The sequence below is a fragment of the Drosophila sechellia genome, chromosome X (assembly GCF_004382195.2).
Source record: "Drosophila sechellia strain sech25 chromosome X, ASM438219v1, whole genome shotgun sequence".
Lineage (NCBI taxonomy): Eukaryota > Metazoa > Arthropoda > Insecta > Diptera > Drosophilidae > Drosophila > Drosophila sechellia.
Window position 1 is genome coordinate 19,930,259 of NC_045954.1, and position 22,578 is coordinate 19,952,836.

The window sequence follows — 22,578 nt, forward strand, 5'->3', positions numbered from 1 at the left end:
ATTCCTTATTCCAGTTGCGTAACTTTGGCCGAATATAATAGATACCCTGTAATGTCCGTCTAACGGGCATAAACAGCGGTGGACAGCAGAGGAGGGGGGAGTGCTACAAGGAAGCGACTACGCAGCATAAATAAAATGCCTGCCAAGCAAAGGTCCGCAGACACACACACACTCCCACACACACACACGCACGGAGAGCAACCCTTTCTATGCATCTTCGTCTTCTTCTTACTTTGGCTCGGCCAGTGGGCAGCCAGTGCGTGGCCCACATCCCCCCGAAAAAAGAAGAAAGCTCGCAAAAAACGCCCAAAAAACCCCACAAAATGCGGCAAGGAAACTGAAAATTATGTCGACTGCGGCTGCTGCTGCTGCCTCTGCCGCAGCCGCCGTCGCTGCCGCAGGCAACGTCGACGTCGACGCCGGCGTTTTGGGCAGCGCAGGCTCACATCCTTCGAAGAGGCGATCCTGGTCAGCTGCGTTGGGAGGGCATTAAAATGCGTAAATTTGCAAAGCTTCGCTCGTTCCCTGCGACTTGAAAGTGGGTGTGTGCTGCGAATGGGTACAGTGGAGCATGGATATGCACAACGGTGTTATTTTTTTTTTATTCCAAATAAGCTTCATATTTGTATTACTCATAGTTATAGCCATCAATCCTGAATTAAAAAACCGATTTTTAAAGTGTTGCGCACTGTTTGAAATTAAAATTAAATTATATTATATGAAATATTATAATATACAGCTGTGTTCATAAAAATAGCAGTGCTTGGGACATGCGAGCTTAAGATAAAAATTCCTATGATTTACATTTTAAACGGTCAAGTCGGTTCCAAAAAGGGACATGGAAAAATACCTTTCTATTTCTTATTTTCCCTCGCACTGCTATTTTTATGAACACAGCTGTAAAGTCATCCTTATTCAAATTCAACTTGCTTAGTATTAAGTATAGTTTAAAGATTGTATCTAAAAGTTATGCAAAGTTGTTTTGAACATCATAATTCTTCCTCAATATCAAAAGTTTTATTTTAATCAGCGTCAAGTTTGGCCAACTCATCATAATAACTATAATATAAAAAGTTTAAAATGAATATCCAACTATAAGATTACTCTTAATATAATAATCGTTTATTAATTTATAGTTGAAATAGGTTTTAGTAGATGTTGATATACGAATCATTTATTTTAAGATGGCCCTAATTCTGATGTTACTGTATAGTTTAGTTTTAATAATTAAAATTAATATTTAACTCACTATCTTGCCTCAAATTGTAAGCTAATTTTAAAAATCAATTGATTTATATTTAAGCCTCGGACCTTTATTTCTATTATTATGCAAAGCCTTCGGCTTTTAAATTTAAAAACATACCTCCCATTTGCAAACTAAACTTACCAGTGACCAAAATAAAATCCAATTGCATTGCATACACCCACCGACAAATAAATAGCATCTTAATTTAGTTCAAATTTTTCTTAGGCATTTCTCGCATTTATTTTTCATAGTTTTCGTAACACGTTTCATTCGCACAGTTTTTGTTGCTCGCTTTCGATTTAATTACGTTTTGAATGTTTCTATCAAAATTACAAAAAATTCCATTTGATGCGGAATATAAGGTATATATAGTAATATATATTTTCATATCAAATGTGTTTTATTTGTGGAAAAAAGTGGTATCAAATGGCAACATTGTTCACTATATAATAGCCCTGCAAAGAATTTCTGGTTTTACTTATTAGATTGAATTTTCCTTTGATTTCATTAGTTAGATGTCGTAGTTTTCCGTTGCTGTACTTGTAAATTTGTAGTTAATGCATATGAATGATTTCTGAATGTGTCGGCGATATAGTAATTAACTTACTTATTTAATCCACCCCCAGTGAGTAAGTAGTCTTTTTCATTTAGTTTTAGTTTGGGCTGCAATATATGAGTTTGCTTATTTGCTTATTTAGCATAATTAGGATTCTGTTCTGTGTTTGATTTCTGTTCTTTTAGTTGAACCTCGCTTTAATTCACTGCATTACTAAATTGTTTATACATTCAGTTCGAAACGTGTAAGCAAACAAAACGGAAACAACGGAAACAAATCATGTGTAAAATATGGCAAACAAAAATGATTTAAAATGCTTTCTGTAGCTAAAGCAGGAGTAAGTTTCTAGATTCAGGTTTCTAGATTTATCTTTTGCCATTAATAACATACATTTGTGTATATGCGTGTCATTTTATATAAATTTATTTAGCTTTTAATGTACTTTCTTTTTTATCGTGGACTTAATGACTAGGTTCTTTTTAGATTTCAATACACTCTTAGCAAAAAACGTTGCGGGTTTTCCGATCCCTTTTTTTTGTTTCGACACGACGACGGCGCCTATGGCACATCCTTGTGTTCCTACCATATATAATATATATATATATAGCGTATAGTTTCTAAAAAATATGTTCGTATAAATTCAAGCTTTAAAAAATTGGCATTTCCTTTATTTAAGTATGTTTACATCTAGATCTATATGCATAATACCCTTTAGTGTTGTATATGTAGGAAAGTAAAATGCAATTTCACCATAACACCCAACTAAGATTCTTGTTTACAGAAACGAACGTTTCCACATATTCGCGCAGGGAGGGATCTATCTATCTGTGACACGGGATGGGCAACAAACAAAAGCAGGCTTATCTGGCGGATGCAGGGTATCTGGGGGACTGGAGTCCGAACACTTCTAGGATGGCTGGAGAGAGAAGGCGAAGTTGAAGTTTAGTCGATGGATTCCGATCACTACTTGATCGCAGCACACAAGCCGGTGCAAACGTAACAAAACCTCATATAGTATAGAATCGTATATGCATTCATGCAATTTATGCAGCAAGGACATTTCCAAGCTGATTTAAAATGCACACACGCACGTACATATATGTTCCTATAGTTATGGATATACATATATGGCTGTTTCTGGCTGTACACAAACATACACACAAAACAAATGGCAAACAAGTTACTACAAAAAAACAATTACAAAGTACAAATTACAATCAATACACAATCGATAAATGACATTCTATCGCTTGGGGATAGGTTTGCTAAACATATCGGTTCGATTATTGCATCGATTATATAGAATCAAACGCCATTTAGCTTAGCCGAAAGTTGTTAATAATGTATGCATATAAAAATTGAACCTATAGGAACGCTTCAAAAATTATATGCTGAAAAACAAAATTCGCAAACGAAATGTTGCCAAGTATATTAATTTATATATTATTACAATTACAATTACTATATGAATACATATTTGATTTGTGTACAGAATTAGTTCCATTTTCTCCTATTGCCTTCAATATAAATAGTTTGATTTGCACATACAAATTGCATTCTATGGCCGATCTGTCTGCTTTTCCAAGCACAAAGAGAAATACAACTTTAACACTATTGAGGAACTTGACAAATCTTTTGAAACTAAGCATTTGGTTTCTTAAACTGAACAATCAAAGTGGTACAAATTTCGAAAATGAGAATAGTATCGCTTTAAACAGCAAATCATTTGGATAGATCAACATAGGTATATGACCCATGTGTGTATTTATGTATGTATATTAGGTGTTTATGCAGGGCTTCCCCTTTTTAGGTTAATATGCTTTATAAGGCATTTCCTTTTGCTAGCGCAGCGCATTTCATGCGCTCACAAAACGTTCACTCTACCGTTACAAAGATAATCGCAAAAAAAATAGATAATGTATAAAATCAATACTACGAGCAACTAAACAATTAAAAGAGTGCATGTATATATAAAAACATTGTACACTTATCTAGCGCTAATTTAGTGTTCTTTAAATAATGCACTATCGTTTATAAAATGCATTTTTACTTTTTACAAACTAAAATGTATCTTAAATATTTTTACTAATGCCAGGATTCCTATTTTGCATTTCGCATTTAATTCCGCAGGCGAGTGCCGCAGAAGTTTTTTGATTTTCAAAATTAAAATATAGATTATGAATCAAACCAAGTCAAGAGTGCCAACAAAAATATGTTATGGGAGATACTCGAAACTATTGACTCTGGTAAAGGTATTCTTAAAATTAAAGGTTTTTAAAAATATACAAGAGGTTTTCAATTTAGATATACAATTGAAAGCAAAAAGGTTCTTTGTGGACGCCTGCCATTGGAAATTTGAAAACTCTCTTGTTGACACTTTTGACGTGGTTTGACCCCGAACTGCGATCAAGTTCAACAGTTTGATTCTCTATGATGTGTAATACTTTTGTGAGAGAAGTGGGCGTGGCCATAGCATATTCTAAGAAAATATATATGTAGGTTTTAATTAGTGGTTTTCCATCTCGCTCCGCTGTCGCCTGGACTTAAATAGGAATTTGTAAGATTCTTTTCACTGCTTTCTTTCAGACAAGTGCATAACTATGATCCTGTACGAAAATCCTTCCTTTGGAGAACGAGGATCTCGGTAAGCAAGCGGTTTCACCTGAAAATGAAAGAAATTAGTTCGCAAATCTCTGATAGTCAAGGTGATTGTGTGCATTCATTTCAGCGCGTGACTTACTCTTCTCCTGCGATGCCATTACACCCGGTTGGTCAGGTGCGTCTTGTCGCTTCGCTTCGGAGGCGGCGGCGGCGGACGTTTTTTAGCTGCCACTGAATTACCAGGCGGAGGTGGGAGCGGAGGCGTGGTGGCTTCTCCACTCCCAGGCACTCCCGCCGCCGCCTGGGCGTGCACGTTCTCGTAGAGCGCATTGTGGGCATACTCGTAGTGCTTCCTCACCCAGTGGCTCACGTTGGCCGTCTCGCGGTAGTAGTGCGAGGAGTTGGCCCCAGAGTTGAGGTTGTGGGCGGCCAGAAGGTCCTCGTTGCTAAAGTCCCGGAAGCCCAGGACCTCATGCGGCGTCGTCGCTGGCTCCGCCTTGCACTTTTGAGCCACCTGCCATTTCTTGCGCATCACGCGCTGCAGATCCTTGAGAAAGTCGCGGGGCGGATTCGAGGCCGACTCCTGCAGGCGCTTGGGCGAGGTCACCTCGCTGCTGCTGCCGTTACTCAGGCTGGACAGGCGCGCCACATCAGCACGCGGCGGCAACATAGGCCCGGGCGCGTAGGTCTGGTAGGCCGATCCTGCACTGGAGCTGGAATGACAGCTGAGCGTGGTGCTGGGCGATCGCTGGGGCAGCACGGGTTCCGGTGAGCACATCTTGCGACGCAGCAGCACCGGAGAGTCTGCAAACGAGACCTTTTTCTGGGCGGGAGGCGGCGGCGGCAATGGTGGCCCAGGCAGCAGGGCTGGGCCCACGTAATCCGGCGGCGCCTTGTATGGCGGCGCGGCCTTGAGACCGCCCGCCGCCTGCTTCACTGCTGGCTTCATAGGCTTGGCCGGCACCGCCGGGGGCAACGATCCGTTGCTGTTGGGCATGATCATTGGAGTGCTCATTGGTGTGGGCGTAGACGGACTGGAGGGTTCTGCATAGTTCATTGCCAGCACATCCTCAGGCGGAGGCGGTGGTGGCAGTGAGGCCAGCGACAGCTGTGACCCGTACACATCCTGATCCTCCGACCCATCTAAAGCGGGCGGCGGAGGTGGCGGAGGCAGCGAGTCCAAAGACAGGGTAGACGAACACATCAGCGAGGCCGAATCGCCTGGCGGCGGTTTGGCGCATATGCTGGGTGTGGGCGTGGGCGTAGAGTTGCTGCTGGACGACGTCGACGAGGCGCTGCCCATTGGCTCCGTCTGCTTGACAACAGTGGCCACAGGCACGGCAATCGGGCGGCGCTTAAGCGTGCCGCTGCCGTTGCTCTCCTGCGACTTGCGACGACTATGGCGGCGCGTTAGAGTACCACTGCGCTCCGGGGAACTGGCATCGCCACCTGCGCTCTCACAGATGGTGATCTCGCCCACCTCCTTCAGCTGGCGTGTCATCGTGGTCAGCGGGAGATTGGGCTTCATCGAGGGCTTGCGCTTAATGGTGCCAGTGGTGAACTCGGAGTCGAAGGCATTGTTGTCGTCCGAGAGGCAGCCACTGGAGCTGCTGCTGGAGGCGCGCGATGTGCGGCCGCTAGTCGAGTTGGACATGCTGCTGATGGCCGAGGAAACACTGCCGCACTGCGACGGAACCGCCGAGGAGATGCTCGAGATGGACTCGCTGCGCATGGAGGCTGCAAAGCTCGACTGCGAGACGGCATCGTCGCGGCTCAGGCAGAGATCCTCGAGCAGCGACTTGTGACTGTCCCACAGCTGCTTGCCGTACTTGCAGACGCGGATGGCCGTCAGCCAGCGGTCCAGCGTCGGCAGGTCTTCGGCGCACAGCATTTTGAGGGAGCGACACGACTTGCCCAGCGAAGAGTCCGCCACCGCCTTGAAACCAAAGGTGTAGTCAGTCGGCGACTTCCACTTCTTGCGCCAGCCCAATCCAGTGTACACGTTGTGGCCGTGAAACAGATTCAGGCAGGCCAGGTCGCGCGTGTTCTTGGTCTTCTCCTTGGGGAAGTAGTAGAGGCCCGAGGAGCGCAACACGAAATGATATCGCTTCCAGCCCTTCTTTGGGTCCGCCTTCATGTAAAGCGGTCCGTCCATCTGGAGCTGGTTGTGCGAATCGAAGAACTCGTCGAGCAGCATCTGCCGCGTCTGCTCGTCATGCTGGCATCCGGGCGCCATCTGGGGTCCGGGTAGGTAGAGCTCCGGCCGCAGGAAAAGCGTCACCTTGTCTGGACGCTGTTGAAAGAGCACTCGGTTGCCGGCGTCTGAGTGCCACGTCATCAGGTTGTCCACCAGCAGCTCGTGGTCCTCAAAGAGGCGTTCTGTGGGAAGAGCGATCAGTTATTATTTAGTTTCCCTTCTAAAATTTAACCCAGGATCAAAGGGCACAATTCATTGGCTATTACTAAAAGCCAATTAAAAGCACTCACCCATCTGCAGATCGCCCAAGTGCTCGACCAACGCCCAGTTGGACTGCATTTGCACGTGGTTCTTGTCGGCCAAAAGTCGTGTTACATGACCACAGCCCATGCGCTCATCAACCAGCAGTGATTTGGAGGCACCGTCGGAGGTGAAGGCCTTGACAAACAGCCGACGGATGGGGGCGCTCTCCAGCTTATGCAGTGCCAACTGGATCTTGTCCGCCTTCGTGATGCTGTTGGCGCCACTCTGCTGGCCACCGTGCTGCCCATGGACGCCGTGGTGTAGTTTCTCCGCGCCGGCCAGCTGTTGTTTCTGCTGCTGCTGGTGCTGTTGGTGCTGTTGGTGCTGTTGTTGCTGCTGCTGCTGCTGCAGGGATGTGTTCGAGGAGGCCGACGACTCGCTGGACAGCAGCGAAACGGTGTCGCTGAAAGCGGAATCATTGTCTGGCGATTCGGTGCGCGGCTCCCGGGGCGTGACAACACCCAGCGTTATTCCCATGGTCATGCCGCCCGGTGGCGGTGGCTGCACCATCATTCCGGCCGACCCGGGCCCGCCAATTCCCATTCCCAGTCCGTGTCCATTCTCCGAGATCCCCGACGACGAGCAGCTGCTTACGTCTGCTGAGATGGTGCTGTTGGTGCGCGAATGGGAACGCGAGGATGCTGCCGACATGGCAGCGACATCGACCATCGATGGAGCATTGCCCGGCAGCTGGGTCACTCCCGGTGGCGGTGCTATCTGAGCGCCCGCACTTGAAGCACACATGGCGGGCAGCATGGAGGCCTCGGTGTAGCTAATTTGCGCCTCCAGCAGACTCAGCTCGCCCAGGATCTGGTCCAGCTCCGACTCCTGCGAATCCTCCAGGTTGGCCATCGAGATGCGGTATGTGTGAGAGAGCTGCTTGGCCTCCGGCGTCAGGGGTCGATCGCTGTGCCTGCGCAGCTTGACGCCAGCGCCAGCACCGGCGCCGATCACAGGGCAATCTCCACCAGCCACGAAGCCAGCGGCGGTCGTCGTCGTCGTCGTCGCAGCACCAGCCGCTGCTCCTGCTACTCCTGCACCGCTGGCAGCGCCGCCGACCAAGATGCCCCTTAGGTTGATCTGAAAAGGAGAAGCAGACAGTATTAGCATTATGGTTACAAGTTATAAAAGTGTAAGAAACATGCCATTACAATCTAATGTCTAATGTTTCTTAAAAAAATATGTATGTTTTAAGTGACCATAATTTATTGGAATCTTCGTGGCTCGAATTTAAAATGCGGCAGTTGATAATTACGAGCATAGTTGGGGAACTTTGGCTTTATAGCGGGACCCAGAAATGCCCAAGAATTATCAGCTGGGCGCTCATCTTGTTTGCATTGTGGCAGCTTGTGTGAAACGTGCCCCAATGGAACGTCCGCTGACGAACGACGATTTTCCGATTAGAGATTGGCGATTGTCGGTAGTCAGAAGTCAGAAGTCTGAAGCTGTAGTCGCTTGCCAATGCAGCTGGCTGACCCAACCTCTTTCCACTACTGTCGCCGCCCTCTGTCGCTCCAAACACGCTACACATTTTACTTTGGACGACAACGACTTCCCGCCGCCAACAGCAATCGCACCTGGAGAAAAAACTGATACTGAACACACCAGCAATTCCACGATTTTGAATAATCAGTTTCGAACTGATTCCAGCGTAACGAAGCGCTCATGAATGAAACGATATTTGTATCGCTAAGATATTTCCACACTCGTGGAAAAAGAACAAATCCTTGAACGGCAGTGGAACTAGAACCTGGACCCTTTTCTGCATGAACGAATCGAACTACATCTTGTATCCACAAGATACACTCATATGCAATAGTTTACTCAAAGAGTTTAAAGAAAGGCTATAACCTTTAAAAGCATTAACCTTTTGTCGCATTAAATCTTAAAAGTTGTCTGCTTTAAGATAATATCTAATAAGCTAAGCAAATCCAAATCTCTATATACATATCTAGCTACTATTTTCTTTTTGCTGTGCATTTTGCTAATGCTGCTGACGCTCGGCAATCAAAAGCAAAGCCGCCTTTCCTCCGTCCAAGTCCAGTACTTTTGGCGTTTCTCCAGCAGCAGTCGTGGCCATTTGGCGATATAGTCTAGTATTAGTTGTTACTGCTCCTGATGTTTCCCATGAATCCGAATCCGCACTGTCGATATATGTACATAATGCAGTTGAAGCTGCCCGGCGACTGGCGAGTGTTAAGTAATTTACCAGGGCATAAGTCACGTATTAACGGAGGACTGGGGCTTGTTAACAGCTGGGGGCAAAGGCAAAAACAATCACAATGACTGGCAGTTGGCCAAGAGAAATGGGAGTGGAGGGAGGGGGCGTTAAGGGTAAGGGAAAGACGGAAGACGAAAGAGGTGGAACGTCTTGTGGTGTAGACAGATTTGAATGAAACCACCAAGTCTATATTTACAAGCGAGTTTATAAAGAGCAACAAATAGTAGTATATATAATATAGTATTTACTGACTTGACCGTTTGCATGTATGATACAAGAACTTATAATCACGCTTGCCAGATGGACTGGGTCACTCACGCTCTCTTGTATCTCACTGATTTATTACCCTAGAACCTGGTGCTTGTGCTCATTTTAATGTTCGGTCAAGACTTTCAAGTCTTCCACGTTCCGACACATCCAATCCGATCCACTCAATCCGATCGCCATCCGGAGCAACTGGGCATGATATGTACATATGTGACATCGCTGACAACCGCCGACGTCTTACTGGTCATTTCGGTTACTTTCTGCCGATGGAGTTGCCGCCTCTGCTTTATGGCCTTTTCAACGCTCCACTGAGTGAGTCATTGCGTGGCTCGAAAAGGTTTTCTTGTTTTTGTTTATGTTTCTGTTTTAGTTTTTTTGTTTTTTTCTTTTTGGGTAATTGGCACTTTAGTCAAGTGAACTCCACCCGGGGATCCGTGATGATCTGCCATCAGTGTCAGCTGCTCAACGCACCGAGAAGGGCAGCGGCTGCTGATGATGACATGGAATGGATGTGCATGTGGAGATATGGATATGGATACGGGGAAGGTTAAAATGAGGTTAGAGAGTTCCAGTTCCAGTTCGAGTTCCATTCAACAATGCACATGTCGTCCCGCTTGGTTAGCGTTGATTTATGGACATAAGTGTCTGTCTGTATGTACATAAATGCATATGGGAAACGGAATGCACAGAGTGAGAAAGGAGGCGGCTTCTAATAACCCGCACGCCTGCCCTTTTCCCTCAAAAACCAGCAATCGGTTGTCCACAAAGTTCAATGACAGCCACAGCAACAGAATCCCAACGACATGACCGTCGGGAAGGGGTGAGTGGTGCGGGGGGAGGAGCGGCATGGATGGACACGGGGGTCAGAAGTGGAGGCACAGACCCCACACAGAATCCCCATCTACCGGCCATTTGTTGCTGTTAGTTTACGACTCTTGTTTGCATATTTGCATAGGTCGCTTCACCACTGCACTCCCAATACACACAGAAAAAAGGCGCGTCACTTCAAGATTCGTTCTATTGAACGATTTTGTTTTCTAGTTTGTTAGATTGAGAGCAAGATATTCGCAAGCTGCATGTGTATGGCGTTTATTAATGAACAAGGTCGTTTATTAGCCTAGATTTTAATTGCTATCTATCCAGGGATCAGAACCGGTTTTAATCCAATTCACGCTTAAAACCCATTGGGAATTATAGCGCCAAAGAAGCGGAGGCTGATGCATAAATAATAGAATCACAACGATAATGTATTCCAATAATGTAGCAAATGAACTGCAGCCGCAATAGTCACGAAATGGAATTAAAACCCCAACAACTAGGCGTTTCTATACCCTGTACCCTTACAACTCGTTATATAAACCTTATAAACTAAACTAACACTTAATATTTTCAACTATTTTTCCGTGCACTGTCTTCTGTTTGGTGGACCATCATCAGTTTACGCAGACAAGTGTCAACAATTGCAATTCAAGACCAAATAGAAAAGTAGAAGGCGTCAGCATGTTGATTGTGAATTGAAACTTTACCAAATGAAAGTGGCTAACAGATTCTGCTCAATCCGATGGAGTATTACCAACTAATAAGCTGGTCGTTTTGCAATTTCCTGTTGCACCCAAAACACTTAATTATACACTGCTGCTATTGGCCACAAGTTAAGTTATTCACGTAAGTTTGCTTTCGATTCGTAACAATTTATGCGGCATTTTGGTACAAAAACGTGCATTAATCGAAAAAACCATATAATTTGTATCATATAATTTAGTACTGACTCTCAAATGGAACTCGATCCACATAAACATTGTTTCCTATAAAAATACGACACATGACAACGACGATTGTTTTGTTTTGCTGAACACTTGAGCTTCCTCGTTTTTGTTCGCCTTCTTATTTCATTAGCAATAAAATCGCCGCGTTATGGGGAAAACGTCTGTGTTTAAAGGTGTTTTAAATTACAATCGTTGGAGGAGTCTGAAATGGAATAAACCATTTTTTCCGTGGAACGCTGCGTTTCAGTAGCAGTCGATCTGGAAATAAGTAAATAAAGTAAGATTTTCAGCTGCAGTTCAATGTTCTTGGCGGATCGGTTGGCTGTTGTTCACCTTGGGCACACAGCCCGGCCCGTCCGACTTCCATGATAAACCAATTATAGCCCAGCGGAGCCGATAATTGTATAAACAGACAGACAGACTGACAGACTGAGTTTCAAGTCCGATTGGAGGAAGGGGGGGGTTCGGTCTTAAGCCCCAAGAGCTGGAGGTGCTGCGCGCTGCTCTTTTGATAGACCTACCTCACCCAAAGTGTCCCATCCAACTCCATCTAACAAGTGGTTGCTTACCACTCATGACCTACTCAACCAACCAAAGTCGCATGTTTGGCGCTCATTCCGTTCCCGCGGGAGCTAGCTGCAAAGTAATTACTTCTACACTACAATAATATCGCCAGTAATTAACTAAAAGCGAGAGTCCACTCGCTCACAACTCCCTGCTAACAACCAACACCCCTCCTCCCACTTACGTCATTGGAGCTGCCCCAAAATGGCACAGAATGCTAGAAGGGAGCGGCGAAGGGCTGTGGGTGAAAACAGCAGATGGGCAGGGAGCAGGGAGCTCGGTGGTGGAGCTCTTTGTTCGCCGCCCGGCCGAACGCATTATGAATATTATCATGTTTGTGGACATTTACAGCAACTTCCGCAGTCGATTAATAAAAACAACAAACAAGCGTTGCCAAAAAAGAAAACCAAAAAATAACCAAGACACACAAGAGTGGACAAAAGGCAACACTGGCGGGCAAACAGAAAATAAATGAATACATTAAATTTAACTTTTAATGGGCCCCATTCCCATTCACACACACACAGCCAAAAAGCCGGCTAGTCATGGAGCCACGGCCTTTTCGCTCCTTTGGCGAAATTGTCGCTCGTAAAACGCGGAGACCGCGTACAATATAATATATAATATATATATATGTATATATATATGGCATGCAGAATTTATAATGTCACAGCTCGAATTTGGCCATCATCAACACCATAACCATCATCGCCATCGTAAAGAAGCAACAGAGTTGTGTTTAAACTCGATTTGAGTTGTGTGGAGTTCAGTTGACTTTACAACACTTAACTTTGCGCCGTTTCGTTTCGTTTCGGTTTGACTTTGGGTTTGGTTCGTTAAGCAGCCTAATTGGAGGACCCCCCAAACCCCCCCCACCATCGTACACGGAGAGAAATGAACAGGAAACATGACTGGTACTTGTGCAGCCAAATAATCAGCTATTTCAGTTTGACATTGTCAAAAATCATTAGCAACAATTGACAATTGCCTTTGCAAAAAACGATGACGAGGCGAATCGATGCCGAATTTCTGTCTCTGTACGCTGAAGTTCAAGGCGATGCAACGGAGTAAACCAACGAGTGAAGTAACCATGAAGGACAATTGCCGAGAAACGGAAATGCTGCCCATAACTAATTTTTGACATATTATTTGACCAACTGACAGAATTGCCGGGCAACTAATCACCATTTTTGAGACATTCTTAAGCACTTGTGGCACAGACAGCTGAACAATCTTCACATTTATCCGGACAACAAACGTTCCCTTCAAGGAACCAAACTCAAAACTCTGAAACTCATCAGGAAGCGGAAGGAGAAAGCATGCCCGCTAAACAAGCGCACGCGATCCTTGGGAAACATCTGATGCCACTCGAGGCAGCGGCTCGAAATCCCCGGCAGGGAATGAAGACCATGGACAGCAAGTCGAAGAAATCTGCGCTGTTGACCGTTCTCCGCTCCTTTTTCTTAACTTCCTTTCTTGTTGCTGTTGTGTGGCGCGTGCAAAAGGAGCGGCAAGTGACGCGTGTCCTTAAATGCAGCTGCCGCCGCCTGTACAATATAATCAACAATAAATCGGATCCGAGGTTTCGCCCCTATTTTTTCGGGGCAACTGCTGCTACGCATTCAGGCCCGTATCCATGCCCATACCCATCGCGATGCCCATATTGCCAGGGGAACCTCTACAACAATGGCCACAAACGGAGTTGCACCTGCCACTGAGCTCAAAAACACACAATGCAAAGTGGCAAACGGAGAGCGGAGCGAGCAGGCCCAAAAAAAAAGCCGATGACGTTCGTCCGCTTATTTAAGCATGTTTTTTTGTTTTGTTCCCATCTTGCCTGTTTCTTCAACCCCTGAGTCGTCAACTGAGCCGCACACACTACACCCCGCACTGCGTTGATTATGAGATCAAGATAGTATCCGTCTCAGACGTCGCAGTCCCGTGGAACAGATGCGTTTTCGAGTACATCCTCCAGTGGCGGTGGTTGGCTATTCCATTTGCGCATATTCAAGGCGTGTCGCAAAGTACACTTGAAAAAAAGTAGTGGTCAAGAAGGAAATAAACAAAATCAATATAGATATTTCATTGTTTTGTATGTTATCTTTACAACTGACCACGCGAATTCTTCAGCAAACCATTTGTATCCTACTTTGGATGTTCAATTGTAGTAATTGATGTTATTGGTTATACACATGTACATACATATGTATGTACATTCAAGATGAACGCATATTATTTTTCAAGTGCGCCGAGAACAAGAGCAATGCTTGAAACTTGAGCTGCTCCCCCGTCCTCTTTTCCTGCCACTACGGGTGCGATCGAATCGGTTTCCCTTCGTCCAGGAGCAAGCACTCAGTACCGCTGCCCTCCATTGCCAGTGCTACCATATGCACATCAACATCAATCACTTGTTGATACTGCAAAGTGCAGTGTAGTAAAGCGTGGACTGGGGGTTCGGGTTCGTAGGTCTCGCATTCGTTATAATTTTCTTCTGTGGGCTGAATTGTAAATCAACAGAATGTATGATTACAGCCTTTTATGGTCGATTTACCCACCCCTTCTTAATTCGGACAAATTTTTTATTGCAGCCCAATCAATCGCGAGGGGATTGGGGGTGGCTGCCGTCGCCCGGGGGAATTCAGACGGTGATAAGCGCATAACTTTCAATAAATCATTGGCCCAAATGGGCGCGCTTCTATTCCAATTTCGATTCCAATTTTAATTCCGATCAATGTGCGTTATTATATCGTAGAAACTTATTCGGCAAATTGGAAGCTAAATGCAAAGCCCACGCAGAACTTTTTCGTTTCTTCAAACGGAATCAATTAGGAACGGAATGCGGAATTCAAAATGTGCTAAAGACAATCTATAAATTATACAGTCCATCTAGTCTATATCTAGATCTTGCATATATAAACACAACGCACATGTGTCTGTGTGTGTGTGTGTGTTGTGTGAGATGTTTAAGTGTGTGTGCGAGACCGCTTTAAATTGCTGAAATGTTTATTGCGGACTTTAGACGAAGTCAATTAGCGAAAACATTGAGCCTGGGAATGGGAATTGGAATAGGAATAGAAATGGGATTGCGAATGCGAGTGGAAATGGATACGGGAATGGGAATGGGAGTCGCATTTGAATTGGGAGCAAGCCAACTGATTTACAGTGTGACCGAAGGCCCATTTAACGCAGAGTTCAGTGTGCTAAATAATCCCAAGCATGCAACTGCACTCGGGTGCCTCTTTCTCTCTTTTCTTTCTGTCTCTCTTCGCCTGTGTGGCGAAATACAATCTATTAGCCAAATTGGCCCACTGCACGCCCACTTGGTGGCGCACAGAGACCCCCACCATACGTTCCCATTTGCCGCCGCAGTTGCCTCCTGATCTAAACCGATCTGCTCCGACGACGCTAACCAAATCCGAACCCGAATCGGAATCGGAATAGGAATCCAAATGCGAGTACGAATCCGCATCGATAGACGACGAACGCCAGCTCGCGTTTAAATATAATTTACAAACTGTAACAGACGCCCACTGCGGATGGCGGAAGATGAGTGGGGAATAAAGCAAGGCATGGCGAGGGGCGAAAACGGAGGGGAGCCCGCCCCATTCGAGGCCAAAACCAAAACCACAACTAAAAATACGATATAGGAGAAAATGTCCGGTTATTTTGAAATGAAGACGAGACCCATCGACCCCGAGACCCAACAGCAGCATCTGGAGAAGCGAAAGGGGGGAGGAAATCAATAGAGGAGGGAAAACCAGATGGGGAAACTCCTTTCTAATGGGCATATGCAGTATATAATACTGTGAGAATAACATATATATGTGGAATTTGGAACTTTTGAAGTTCTGGAAGACCAATCAATAATAAATATTCTAAATCCAAAAATTAAATATGAAGGGTTTACAGATTAGCGTATTATTGCTCCATAAACGATATTATTGCTCCAAACGACATTACATTGCACTACTAACTGGCCTTAATCCAGAACATAATCTTAGGACATTAACCATTGCTTGTCCACTGCAACACAGAACTGTTGTTTCCAAAATGGCAACATCTATACACTTCATTGAGTTACTTTCTTACTGATAGCATACTGGATTACCCCTATCAGAGGCTTGAAGTCTATAAGGTTTAGCAGTGACTATTATCAAAACCCAAACGAATTATCGCATGGCCACCCATGACCGAGTGCCTCAAGGTGCCTCAAGATGGCGAAATCCCGACGGTCACACAATATTATGTGGGTGAAGGAAAAGAACCACCAAATGGCACCAAAAAGTAAGAGGGCAGAGCTATAAATTTACAAATTCACGATTTCGCAATGAATGTGGCGACACAAAAAGCGCCGTCTATAATTACATCATTATCTAGAACTTCCGCAGGTAATTGATTATGGAAATAGCACTTTAGTCGAAATACCGCTTATTGCATTTAACTATATTTGGTTTTAATATTTTCTTTTAATCTAAACACTCGCCCACAAGAGACACCTTTCTTTCGTTTAATTTAATGCGACTGCCATTTTCAACTGCCGTGCTTCACTAAGCGATGGTGTCCATCATGGAAACTGCTTTCAGGGAAAACGCATGTGAGAGTGTGCGCTACATTATTTTTCCCCATTTTTGGTTCCTAAACGGAAACAAGCGATAATAAAAATTTCACAGCGACAGCAACAACAAATGAACAGTTGCCGCATAAAAATTCAGACGATGTCGCACCCGGCAAAGCATGTACGTAAAAGCAAAAGCAAAAGCAGAAAGGGAAAAGCAGCAAGCAGAAGCAAAAGCAGAAGCAAGAACCGAAGCACAAGCAAAGCAAATCAGAGGCAGCTGGACGTGTTACAAGAGAATCGTAAAATCAGAACACCCAAAATATGCAGCCAAAGTGTCGTACCTCCGAACATGAGGTGATCACAAACTTTATGGTACTTTCCTATAAAGAGGCTTTCTAATGGGTACATATGTATACCTTTAAAATGGCATATCTTGTTTGAAAATTTTCCAGCTAACGCAGTTTTTACAGGTAGTAAATGGGGGAAAAACCATGACTGGATATGAAAAACTTAATGAAAACTTTTGAAAATTAATAGAAACAAAAGTTACGGAAACTAATAAATTTACTTCTCTCTGACCTTCTAAAAATCTGCTCTTTAACCCGAACAATTCACAAGAAATCCTATAGTTTGTCAATATCTCGCTGCAAAGCCATTTAGTATTTTTAAATATTTTGTTAGATGAAAATCCCATTTCACGGCTGCGATTGCGTTGCCCATGGATTTACGAAACAAACATGTGTGTAGGTGGATGGGGGCCCGAACAGAAGACCAGAACCATCAAGTAGGGCCACCAATGCAATCGCAACAGAATCGCCTCAGTACATTTCCATTGCGCATCACTCGCTCACTCAAGTGGACCATTACCAAAGTAAGCACTGTGTAATGCAGTACGTTTCCCGAAATCAATCAGGTCAAGATTTCTTCAACATCGAATCCCCTTGAAATGTATATTGTATGTAATTGCTGTAATCTAACTACCATGCAGCTAGTTCCACTAACATTTCCCTAGCTGTTTTGGTACCGGAGATCCTACAGTCTAGATAGGATATGCTGATACTTTATGGACTCTTTTTTTTAGGTACCTATGTACCTATTTGGGGTATTTGAATGCCCAACACCCCCAACTCCATACAGCGATAAATGAAAGAGGCCCAAGTCAAAATACGTATGCCTGTATGTGTTGTACATGTGTAATTAATGGGCCTGCTATGATCGGAAAACTGGTCTAGTGTCTTTTTCTCGCTTGGAATCTATAAAATCAATCACTGAATTTCCACGAATTGCCGCGTGAGTCACTCTTTTCCAAATGCAGCTCTCTTTTTGGTCCCATTCTCTCGTCAAATCGACGAGAGATCTGCATTTACAATCCGTTTGTTGTGTGCGTGCCAGTGGCGTATGCAGTGAATTGTAAGGGGGCTTCTAATTTACTCTTTACATTGTTTGTTTTTCATTTGTATTTATGTAAATTTAGAGTTTTACGACTCTTAGAAACACAATAAAGCCAAAAGTTTAGTAGTTTGAAACCAGCAGGGGGTGGGTGGCTCAGTAATAAACGCCCCCTCTGCGTAAGCCACTGTTTTCAACGTGTAATGGCGATGGTGTAAAAGGGGTAAACGGGCTAACAGCGGCAAATGCGTGAGTGTGTGTAATGTAATTAAAAAGAGTTGAGCAAATATTTGACGAACGTGCAGAAGCAATTTGGCGAAGGCGGAGTAAGGAGTGGGCGAGAACAGAGAGTAGAGTGGCCAAGGAGTCGACAATGCGGGTGACTCTCTGCGGGGTGGCGTTGGCGAGGGAGGATGCGAAGGAAATGCGGGAGGAAGCGGAATGACGCACATATGACTGAGCCAAAAACCGGCAAAAATCACAAGGGAGAGCCGTGGTGGCCAGACCAGGGTTGCCACCCACGCTTGCGTTGCAAGTTCGGTTTTGGGGGGCGCAACAAATGGAAGGGCACAGTAAACAATGGCTAAATGAAACCAAGGGCTATTTCAAATGGTGGTTTGATGATTGCCCCAGATCATTGCATTTTCTAACTGGCAAATTGAGTTTTGGAATGCAAAATTTACAAGTGTCCGTCAAGTGCGTTTGCAAATATTAAACAAAAATTGTGAACTACTTTTCTCGCTAATATTTGATTTTCCACTTGTTTGGAACCAACACACTTTACTGTACAAACATTGTTCATCTGCACTTCGCTGTTGAGCTTTTCAAATAGATATGCACATGTGTCGCCGTGAAATGAGGTTATCGGTGGTTAGGAAATGATAAAGTATACTGATTCTATTGTCAATCGTTCTGGTTTTGCTTTAAGTCGTAGGATTCTTTTTCGTTGCACCCTTCTTCCCCGACCCCTTCACCAAACCCCCCATCCATCACTTTAGCCCCTTTTGGAAATTAATAAAGGGCACTCTTAATTATTGTTTCATTTACCCCGCGCAATGCTGCTTCCTCTTCCTGCGATGTTTGTGTATGTAAAAGCGGCAATCACAACACAATGGACCAGGCACTTTAAAGGAACTTAATAAGCGCAGCGCACAAGAGAAAAAAGAGAAAAAACAAAAGAAGGCGACGTATTTGGACCGAAACGGAACGCAAAGTCAACAAAAATAAAATAAAAATAAAATTGAATAATTGTGCACTTCGAATTCCGCGCGCGCTCTTCTACTTCCTATCACTCTCGCACTCGCATCCGCCGTTGATTTTGCTGTTCGTTTTCTGTTCGCCTTTCGTTGCGTAGCGCTTCGTTTCGTTTCGTATCGTGCCGTTCCGTTACGTTACGTTCGTGTCGCTCCGCTCTGCGATGTCACGTCTCCTGCGCGCGTCGGTCGAAACCCAAATGGCGACAACAAGATGAGAAACTCACAAGCGCAGCAACTCGAACTCAAATACAACAGGAGCGAGCGAGAGCGCCGACGGCGCTGCCAACCGGACTGCAGATGCAAGCGAGTTGGCAGCTCTGGACGTCGGATGCAAGTGCGTACACGGTTAGAAATCAGGGATAGCAACGAAACTAGTGCTGCCCGTGCTATTACAAATAATACTTAAGAATTATAATTTTCTTGAAAATAAACGGGGTAGATTAAAAGGACAAGGCTTGCAGGCATATATGTATGACGTTTGAATGAAGAATAAAAAAATGTTGTTAACGCAGTTGAAAGTATATTTCCTAAAATATACATCCAATCCAATGGTCTTATAAACTGTCTTGTATGCACGGAAACCACAGATAGCTTAAATTTAAAGAAAAACTACTTAAATGTATATAATAACTTCATAATGACTTAATCAAAAAAGGGATTTACATGTTTTTCGTTTTCTAAATTATTTCACTTATATTGGGGTCGGTTAACTAGACCACAAGATATGGAAATGGAGTGAAAAAAGTTGTCAACTATTTTTGAAACATTTTCCTATGAGTTTTGTATAAACTCACTGTTTGAAACAATGCAAAATCGACAACTGACAGATTGTCCTGCTGTCAAGCAAACTGCTTACTCAACCTCTTATGCTGAGGTGTAAAATTTGCTTTTGGGAAATGAAAAATGTGCGTGCTGGCCAAGCAGAAATGGTCAAATGGGCAGCGCAGTTTTTCAGAATTTGCTGACCTCTGGGCGCAATTAGGCAAATTTGACACGCACCGGGAGGACAATTCTCATGTCCTCGTCCTTGAGCTGCACGCAGTCACGTCCTGGCATCCTGACAGTTCACTCTAAACTATATGTATATATATATATATATACGTATTTATTTATTTACATACATACAAAATGTTTGTGTGCAGTGAACAAAACCGTGAGTGACAACAAACAGGGCTAACTTGCAAAGATATAAAGTATATATATACATACATATATATTTATTATTTAATTTGGACTCTAAGGGAATTTCAATTGTTAAACCATTTTAAGCCTTTATTAACTTTTGTTCAAAGTGACCATTTTAAAGATTTATTTTCTTTGTACCAAATGTATCTCTAATATATGTACATATACCTCAACTTAAAACACAAGCAATGTTCAAATATTGTTTAAATATCTATATAGTTCACTTATAAACAAAATGTTTTATTGGATCTGATTATTAACTCGTCCAAATGGAGCTTTTGTTTTAACTGTTTGTTACCATTCTGATCCAGAAACTAACCGACCTTCCTTGTTGGGGTTGTGCCACAAACTGCTGGGGAGTGAAGTGACTTAGGGGAGCGGGGCGATGCCCGCTGTTGCGGCAAAACAAAGGGGCAGCAACAACTTCGCGTTTGTTGTTGTTGCTGCTGTTGTTGCCGCTTGGTATCGCACATCGCCGTTGCCTTTCGTGGGGAATCGGGTTTTCCTCCGCCGCCCGCGCATAAACAAATCGAGAACCTCAGAGGCGAAAAACAAAAAACAGAACCACAACGATCGGGAACTCTTTCCAGTGTTTATGCACGGTGAAAGTAATGGGGCAAGAACGGAGAAAGAGGCGCAAGAGAGAGCGAAAAAGTTAGTACACCAATTAATGGGTCGGCATTCGGTTGGACTTGAAAGCATTGAGGAGCAGTTGCTGGGGTCGTTTTTGGCCCAGCAGCTGGTCCAAAGATTAATCATTCCGCTCTCTGCGTTAGCTTTTATTAATTCTCCTTTTGCCCCATCGACTGGGGGGAGTGGTAAAGTTTTAAGTTTCTATATTATCAAACTAATGGAAATTATGTCTATGGTACTAGTTGCGCAGTCTCAACTTTGGACCACCGAATTTAAAGCCTTTCGATCTGCTAAGTTATTTTCATAGCCAAGGAGTAAAGAATGCTGAATACACTCGAAAAAAAACACTAATAGAGAATTATGGTTAATTCAATTACCAACCGTAAGTGAGTCCACCAATTGCATCGTTCTTGCTACAATTTGAAGAAGCTGCTCTTTAAAAGTATAGTTCAGTTTCTTCCTGTGTACTCTGCCCTATGACTTCTTTTTTTTTTGTGTGGGAGCGAATTATGAAGTACAGAGGAAATGGGCGAGCAACACAAACACACGCACACACACACATTTGGAGAAACTTGGGAGATACTTACATTTGTTATTGTTGCTGCTTCCTCGAGGCTGTGCTGTTGTTGTTGCCGCTGCTGCTGGTGGTGTTGTTGTTGTAGCTGTTGCTGGAGTAAGTGCAGTTGTTGCTGTTGTAGTTGTTGTTGCTGATGTGCCGCAATACCACCACAATCCATAGTAATTACGGGTGCGAGGGGGCGGGGTTAAGTGTGTGTGGGAGTGGAGTAGAGTCGTCAATTGGGAGCGCACTCTCTATCTCTCTCTCTCTCTTCAAATCTCGCTCTCTGTATTGGTGCTCCTTCGCGCGATCGCTTACTGCAGCGGAATGAAAAGCGAAACAGACATAATTGAAGAAATGCGATAGCGATCCGTCTTGAATTTCAACGATTCGCCGTAAGGGAGCGCAGTTAACCGCTATTTCAGTCGCTGTTTGTGTCTCGTTCCTTTTTTTATATTTTTATTTATTTTCAGCTAACTCTGCAGTTTGCCTTTGTCCATATTTTCGGTGGAAAAACCACTTCCTTGCTCTCTCGCTCTGGCTCCCTTGGTCTTCTATACCGCTCTCTCTCGCTCGCCAGGCGTTGCGTGGGCGAACGTAGGGGAGAGAGCAAACGAAACGAAAAGAGAGAGGCGAACGCAGTTTGGAGTTTTATGCACTGGAGTTGTGAGTATGTGCGTGTGCCTGTGACTGCTACCCCCACACACTTGCACTGCCTCTCTTCCTCTCTGTCGCTCTCGCACACCCAGTACCAAGTACTCTGAACTCCAACTAAAGTTACAAATTCAATTCCAATTCGTATGATTCCCAATGAAATTTGAATTTTCCTTCCAATTGCAGTGGCTTTGGCAGTTAGAATCCCGTTTGGCATTTATAGCAGCCGCCCTGCGCCGATTGCATTTGCATTTGCACTTCTACATCCACTTGCATCGACAGCCAGAACCAGCATCCCACTATGGTGCAGTTCAGCCTGCCCGCGGCCATCGGTTATTCACTCACAATGCGAACAGGACACCACTTGGTGGGCAGTGCGTTCGCTGGCCAAACAGAGTGGCGGAGAACAGAAAAAAAAAACGCGAATCGGAACAAAACAAATGGATGCTACTATCGGGTAACTACGAAAAGTCCGTGCGTAGATTTTCACGAAAACGCCCCGCCCGCGCCGCACTGAAGTTGTGTTAGTTAGTGGTGCGCCAACGCACCGATGCAGCGCCTCGATTATCGTTCGATAAGCATCGATTTTCCGATTGACTTGGTTCGAGTCAACCGTTTAGCCA

The 22,578-nt window shown here is 44.3% G+C and overlaps 1 protein-coding gene across 1 annotated transcript; it reads right to left on the minus strand.

Moving 5' to 3' along the window:
- Positions 1-1,450: 1,450 nt before the first annotated feature.
- LOC6615065 (abnormal cell migration protein 10) lies at positions 1,451-21,772 on the minus strand. Its single transcript, XM_032725993.1, has 4 exons — positions 21,330-21,772; positions 6,891-7,983; positions 4,543-6,782; positions 1,451-4,464 (listed from the first exon to the last, which is right to left on the minus strand). The coding sequence occupies exons 1-3, from the start codon at positions 21,477-21,479 to the stop codon at positions 4,561-4,563; spliced, it is 3,465 nt and encodes a 1,154-aa protein (XP_032581884.1). The 5' UTR covers positions 21,480-21,772; the 3' UTR covers positions 1,451-4,464; positions 4,543-4,560.
- Positions 21,773-22,578: the final 806 nt, after the last annotated feature.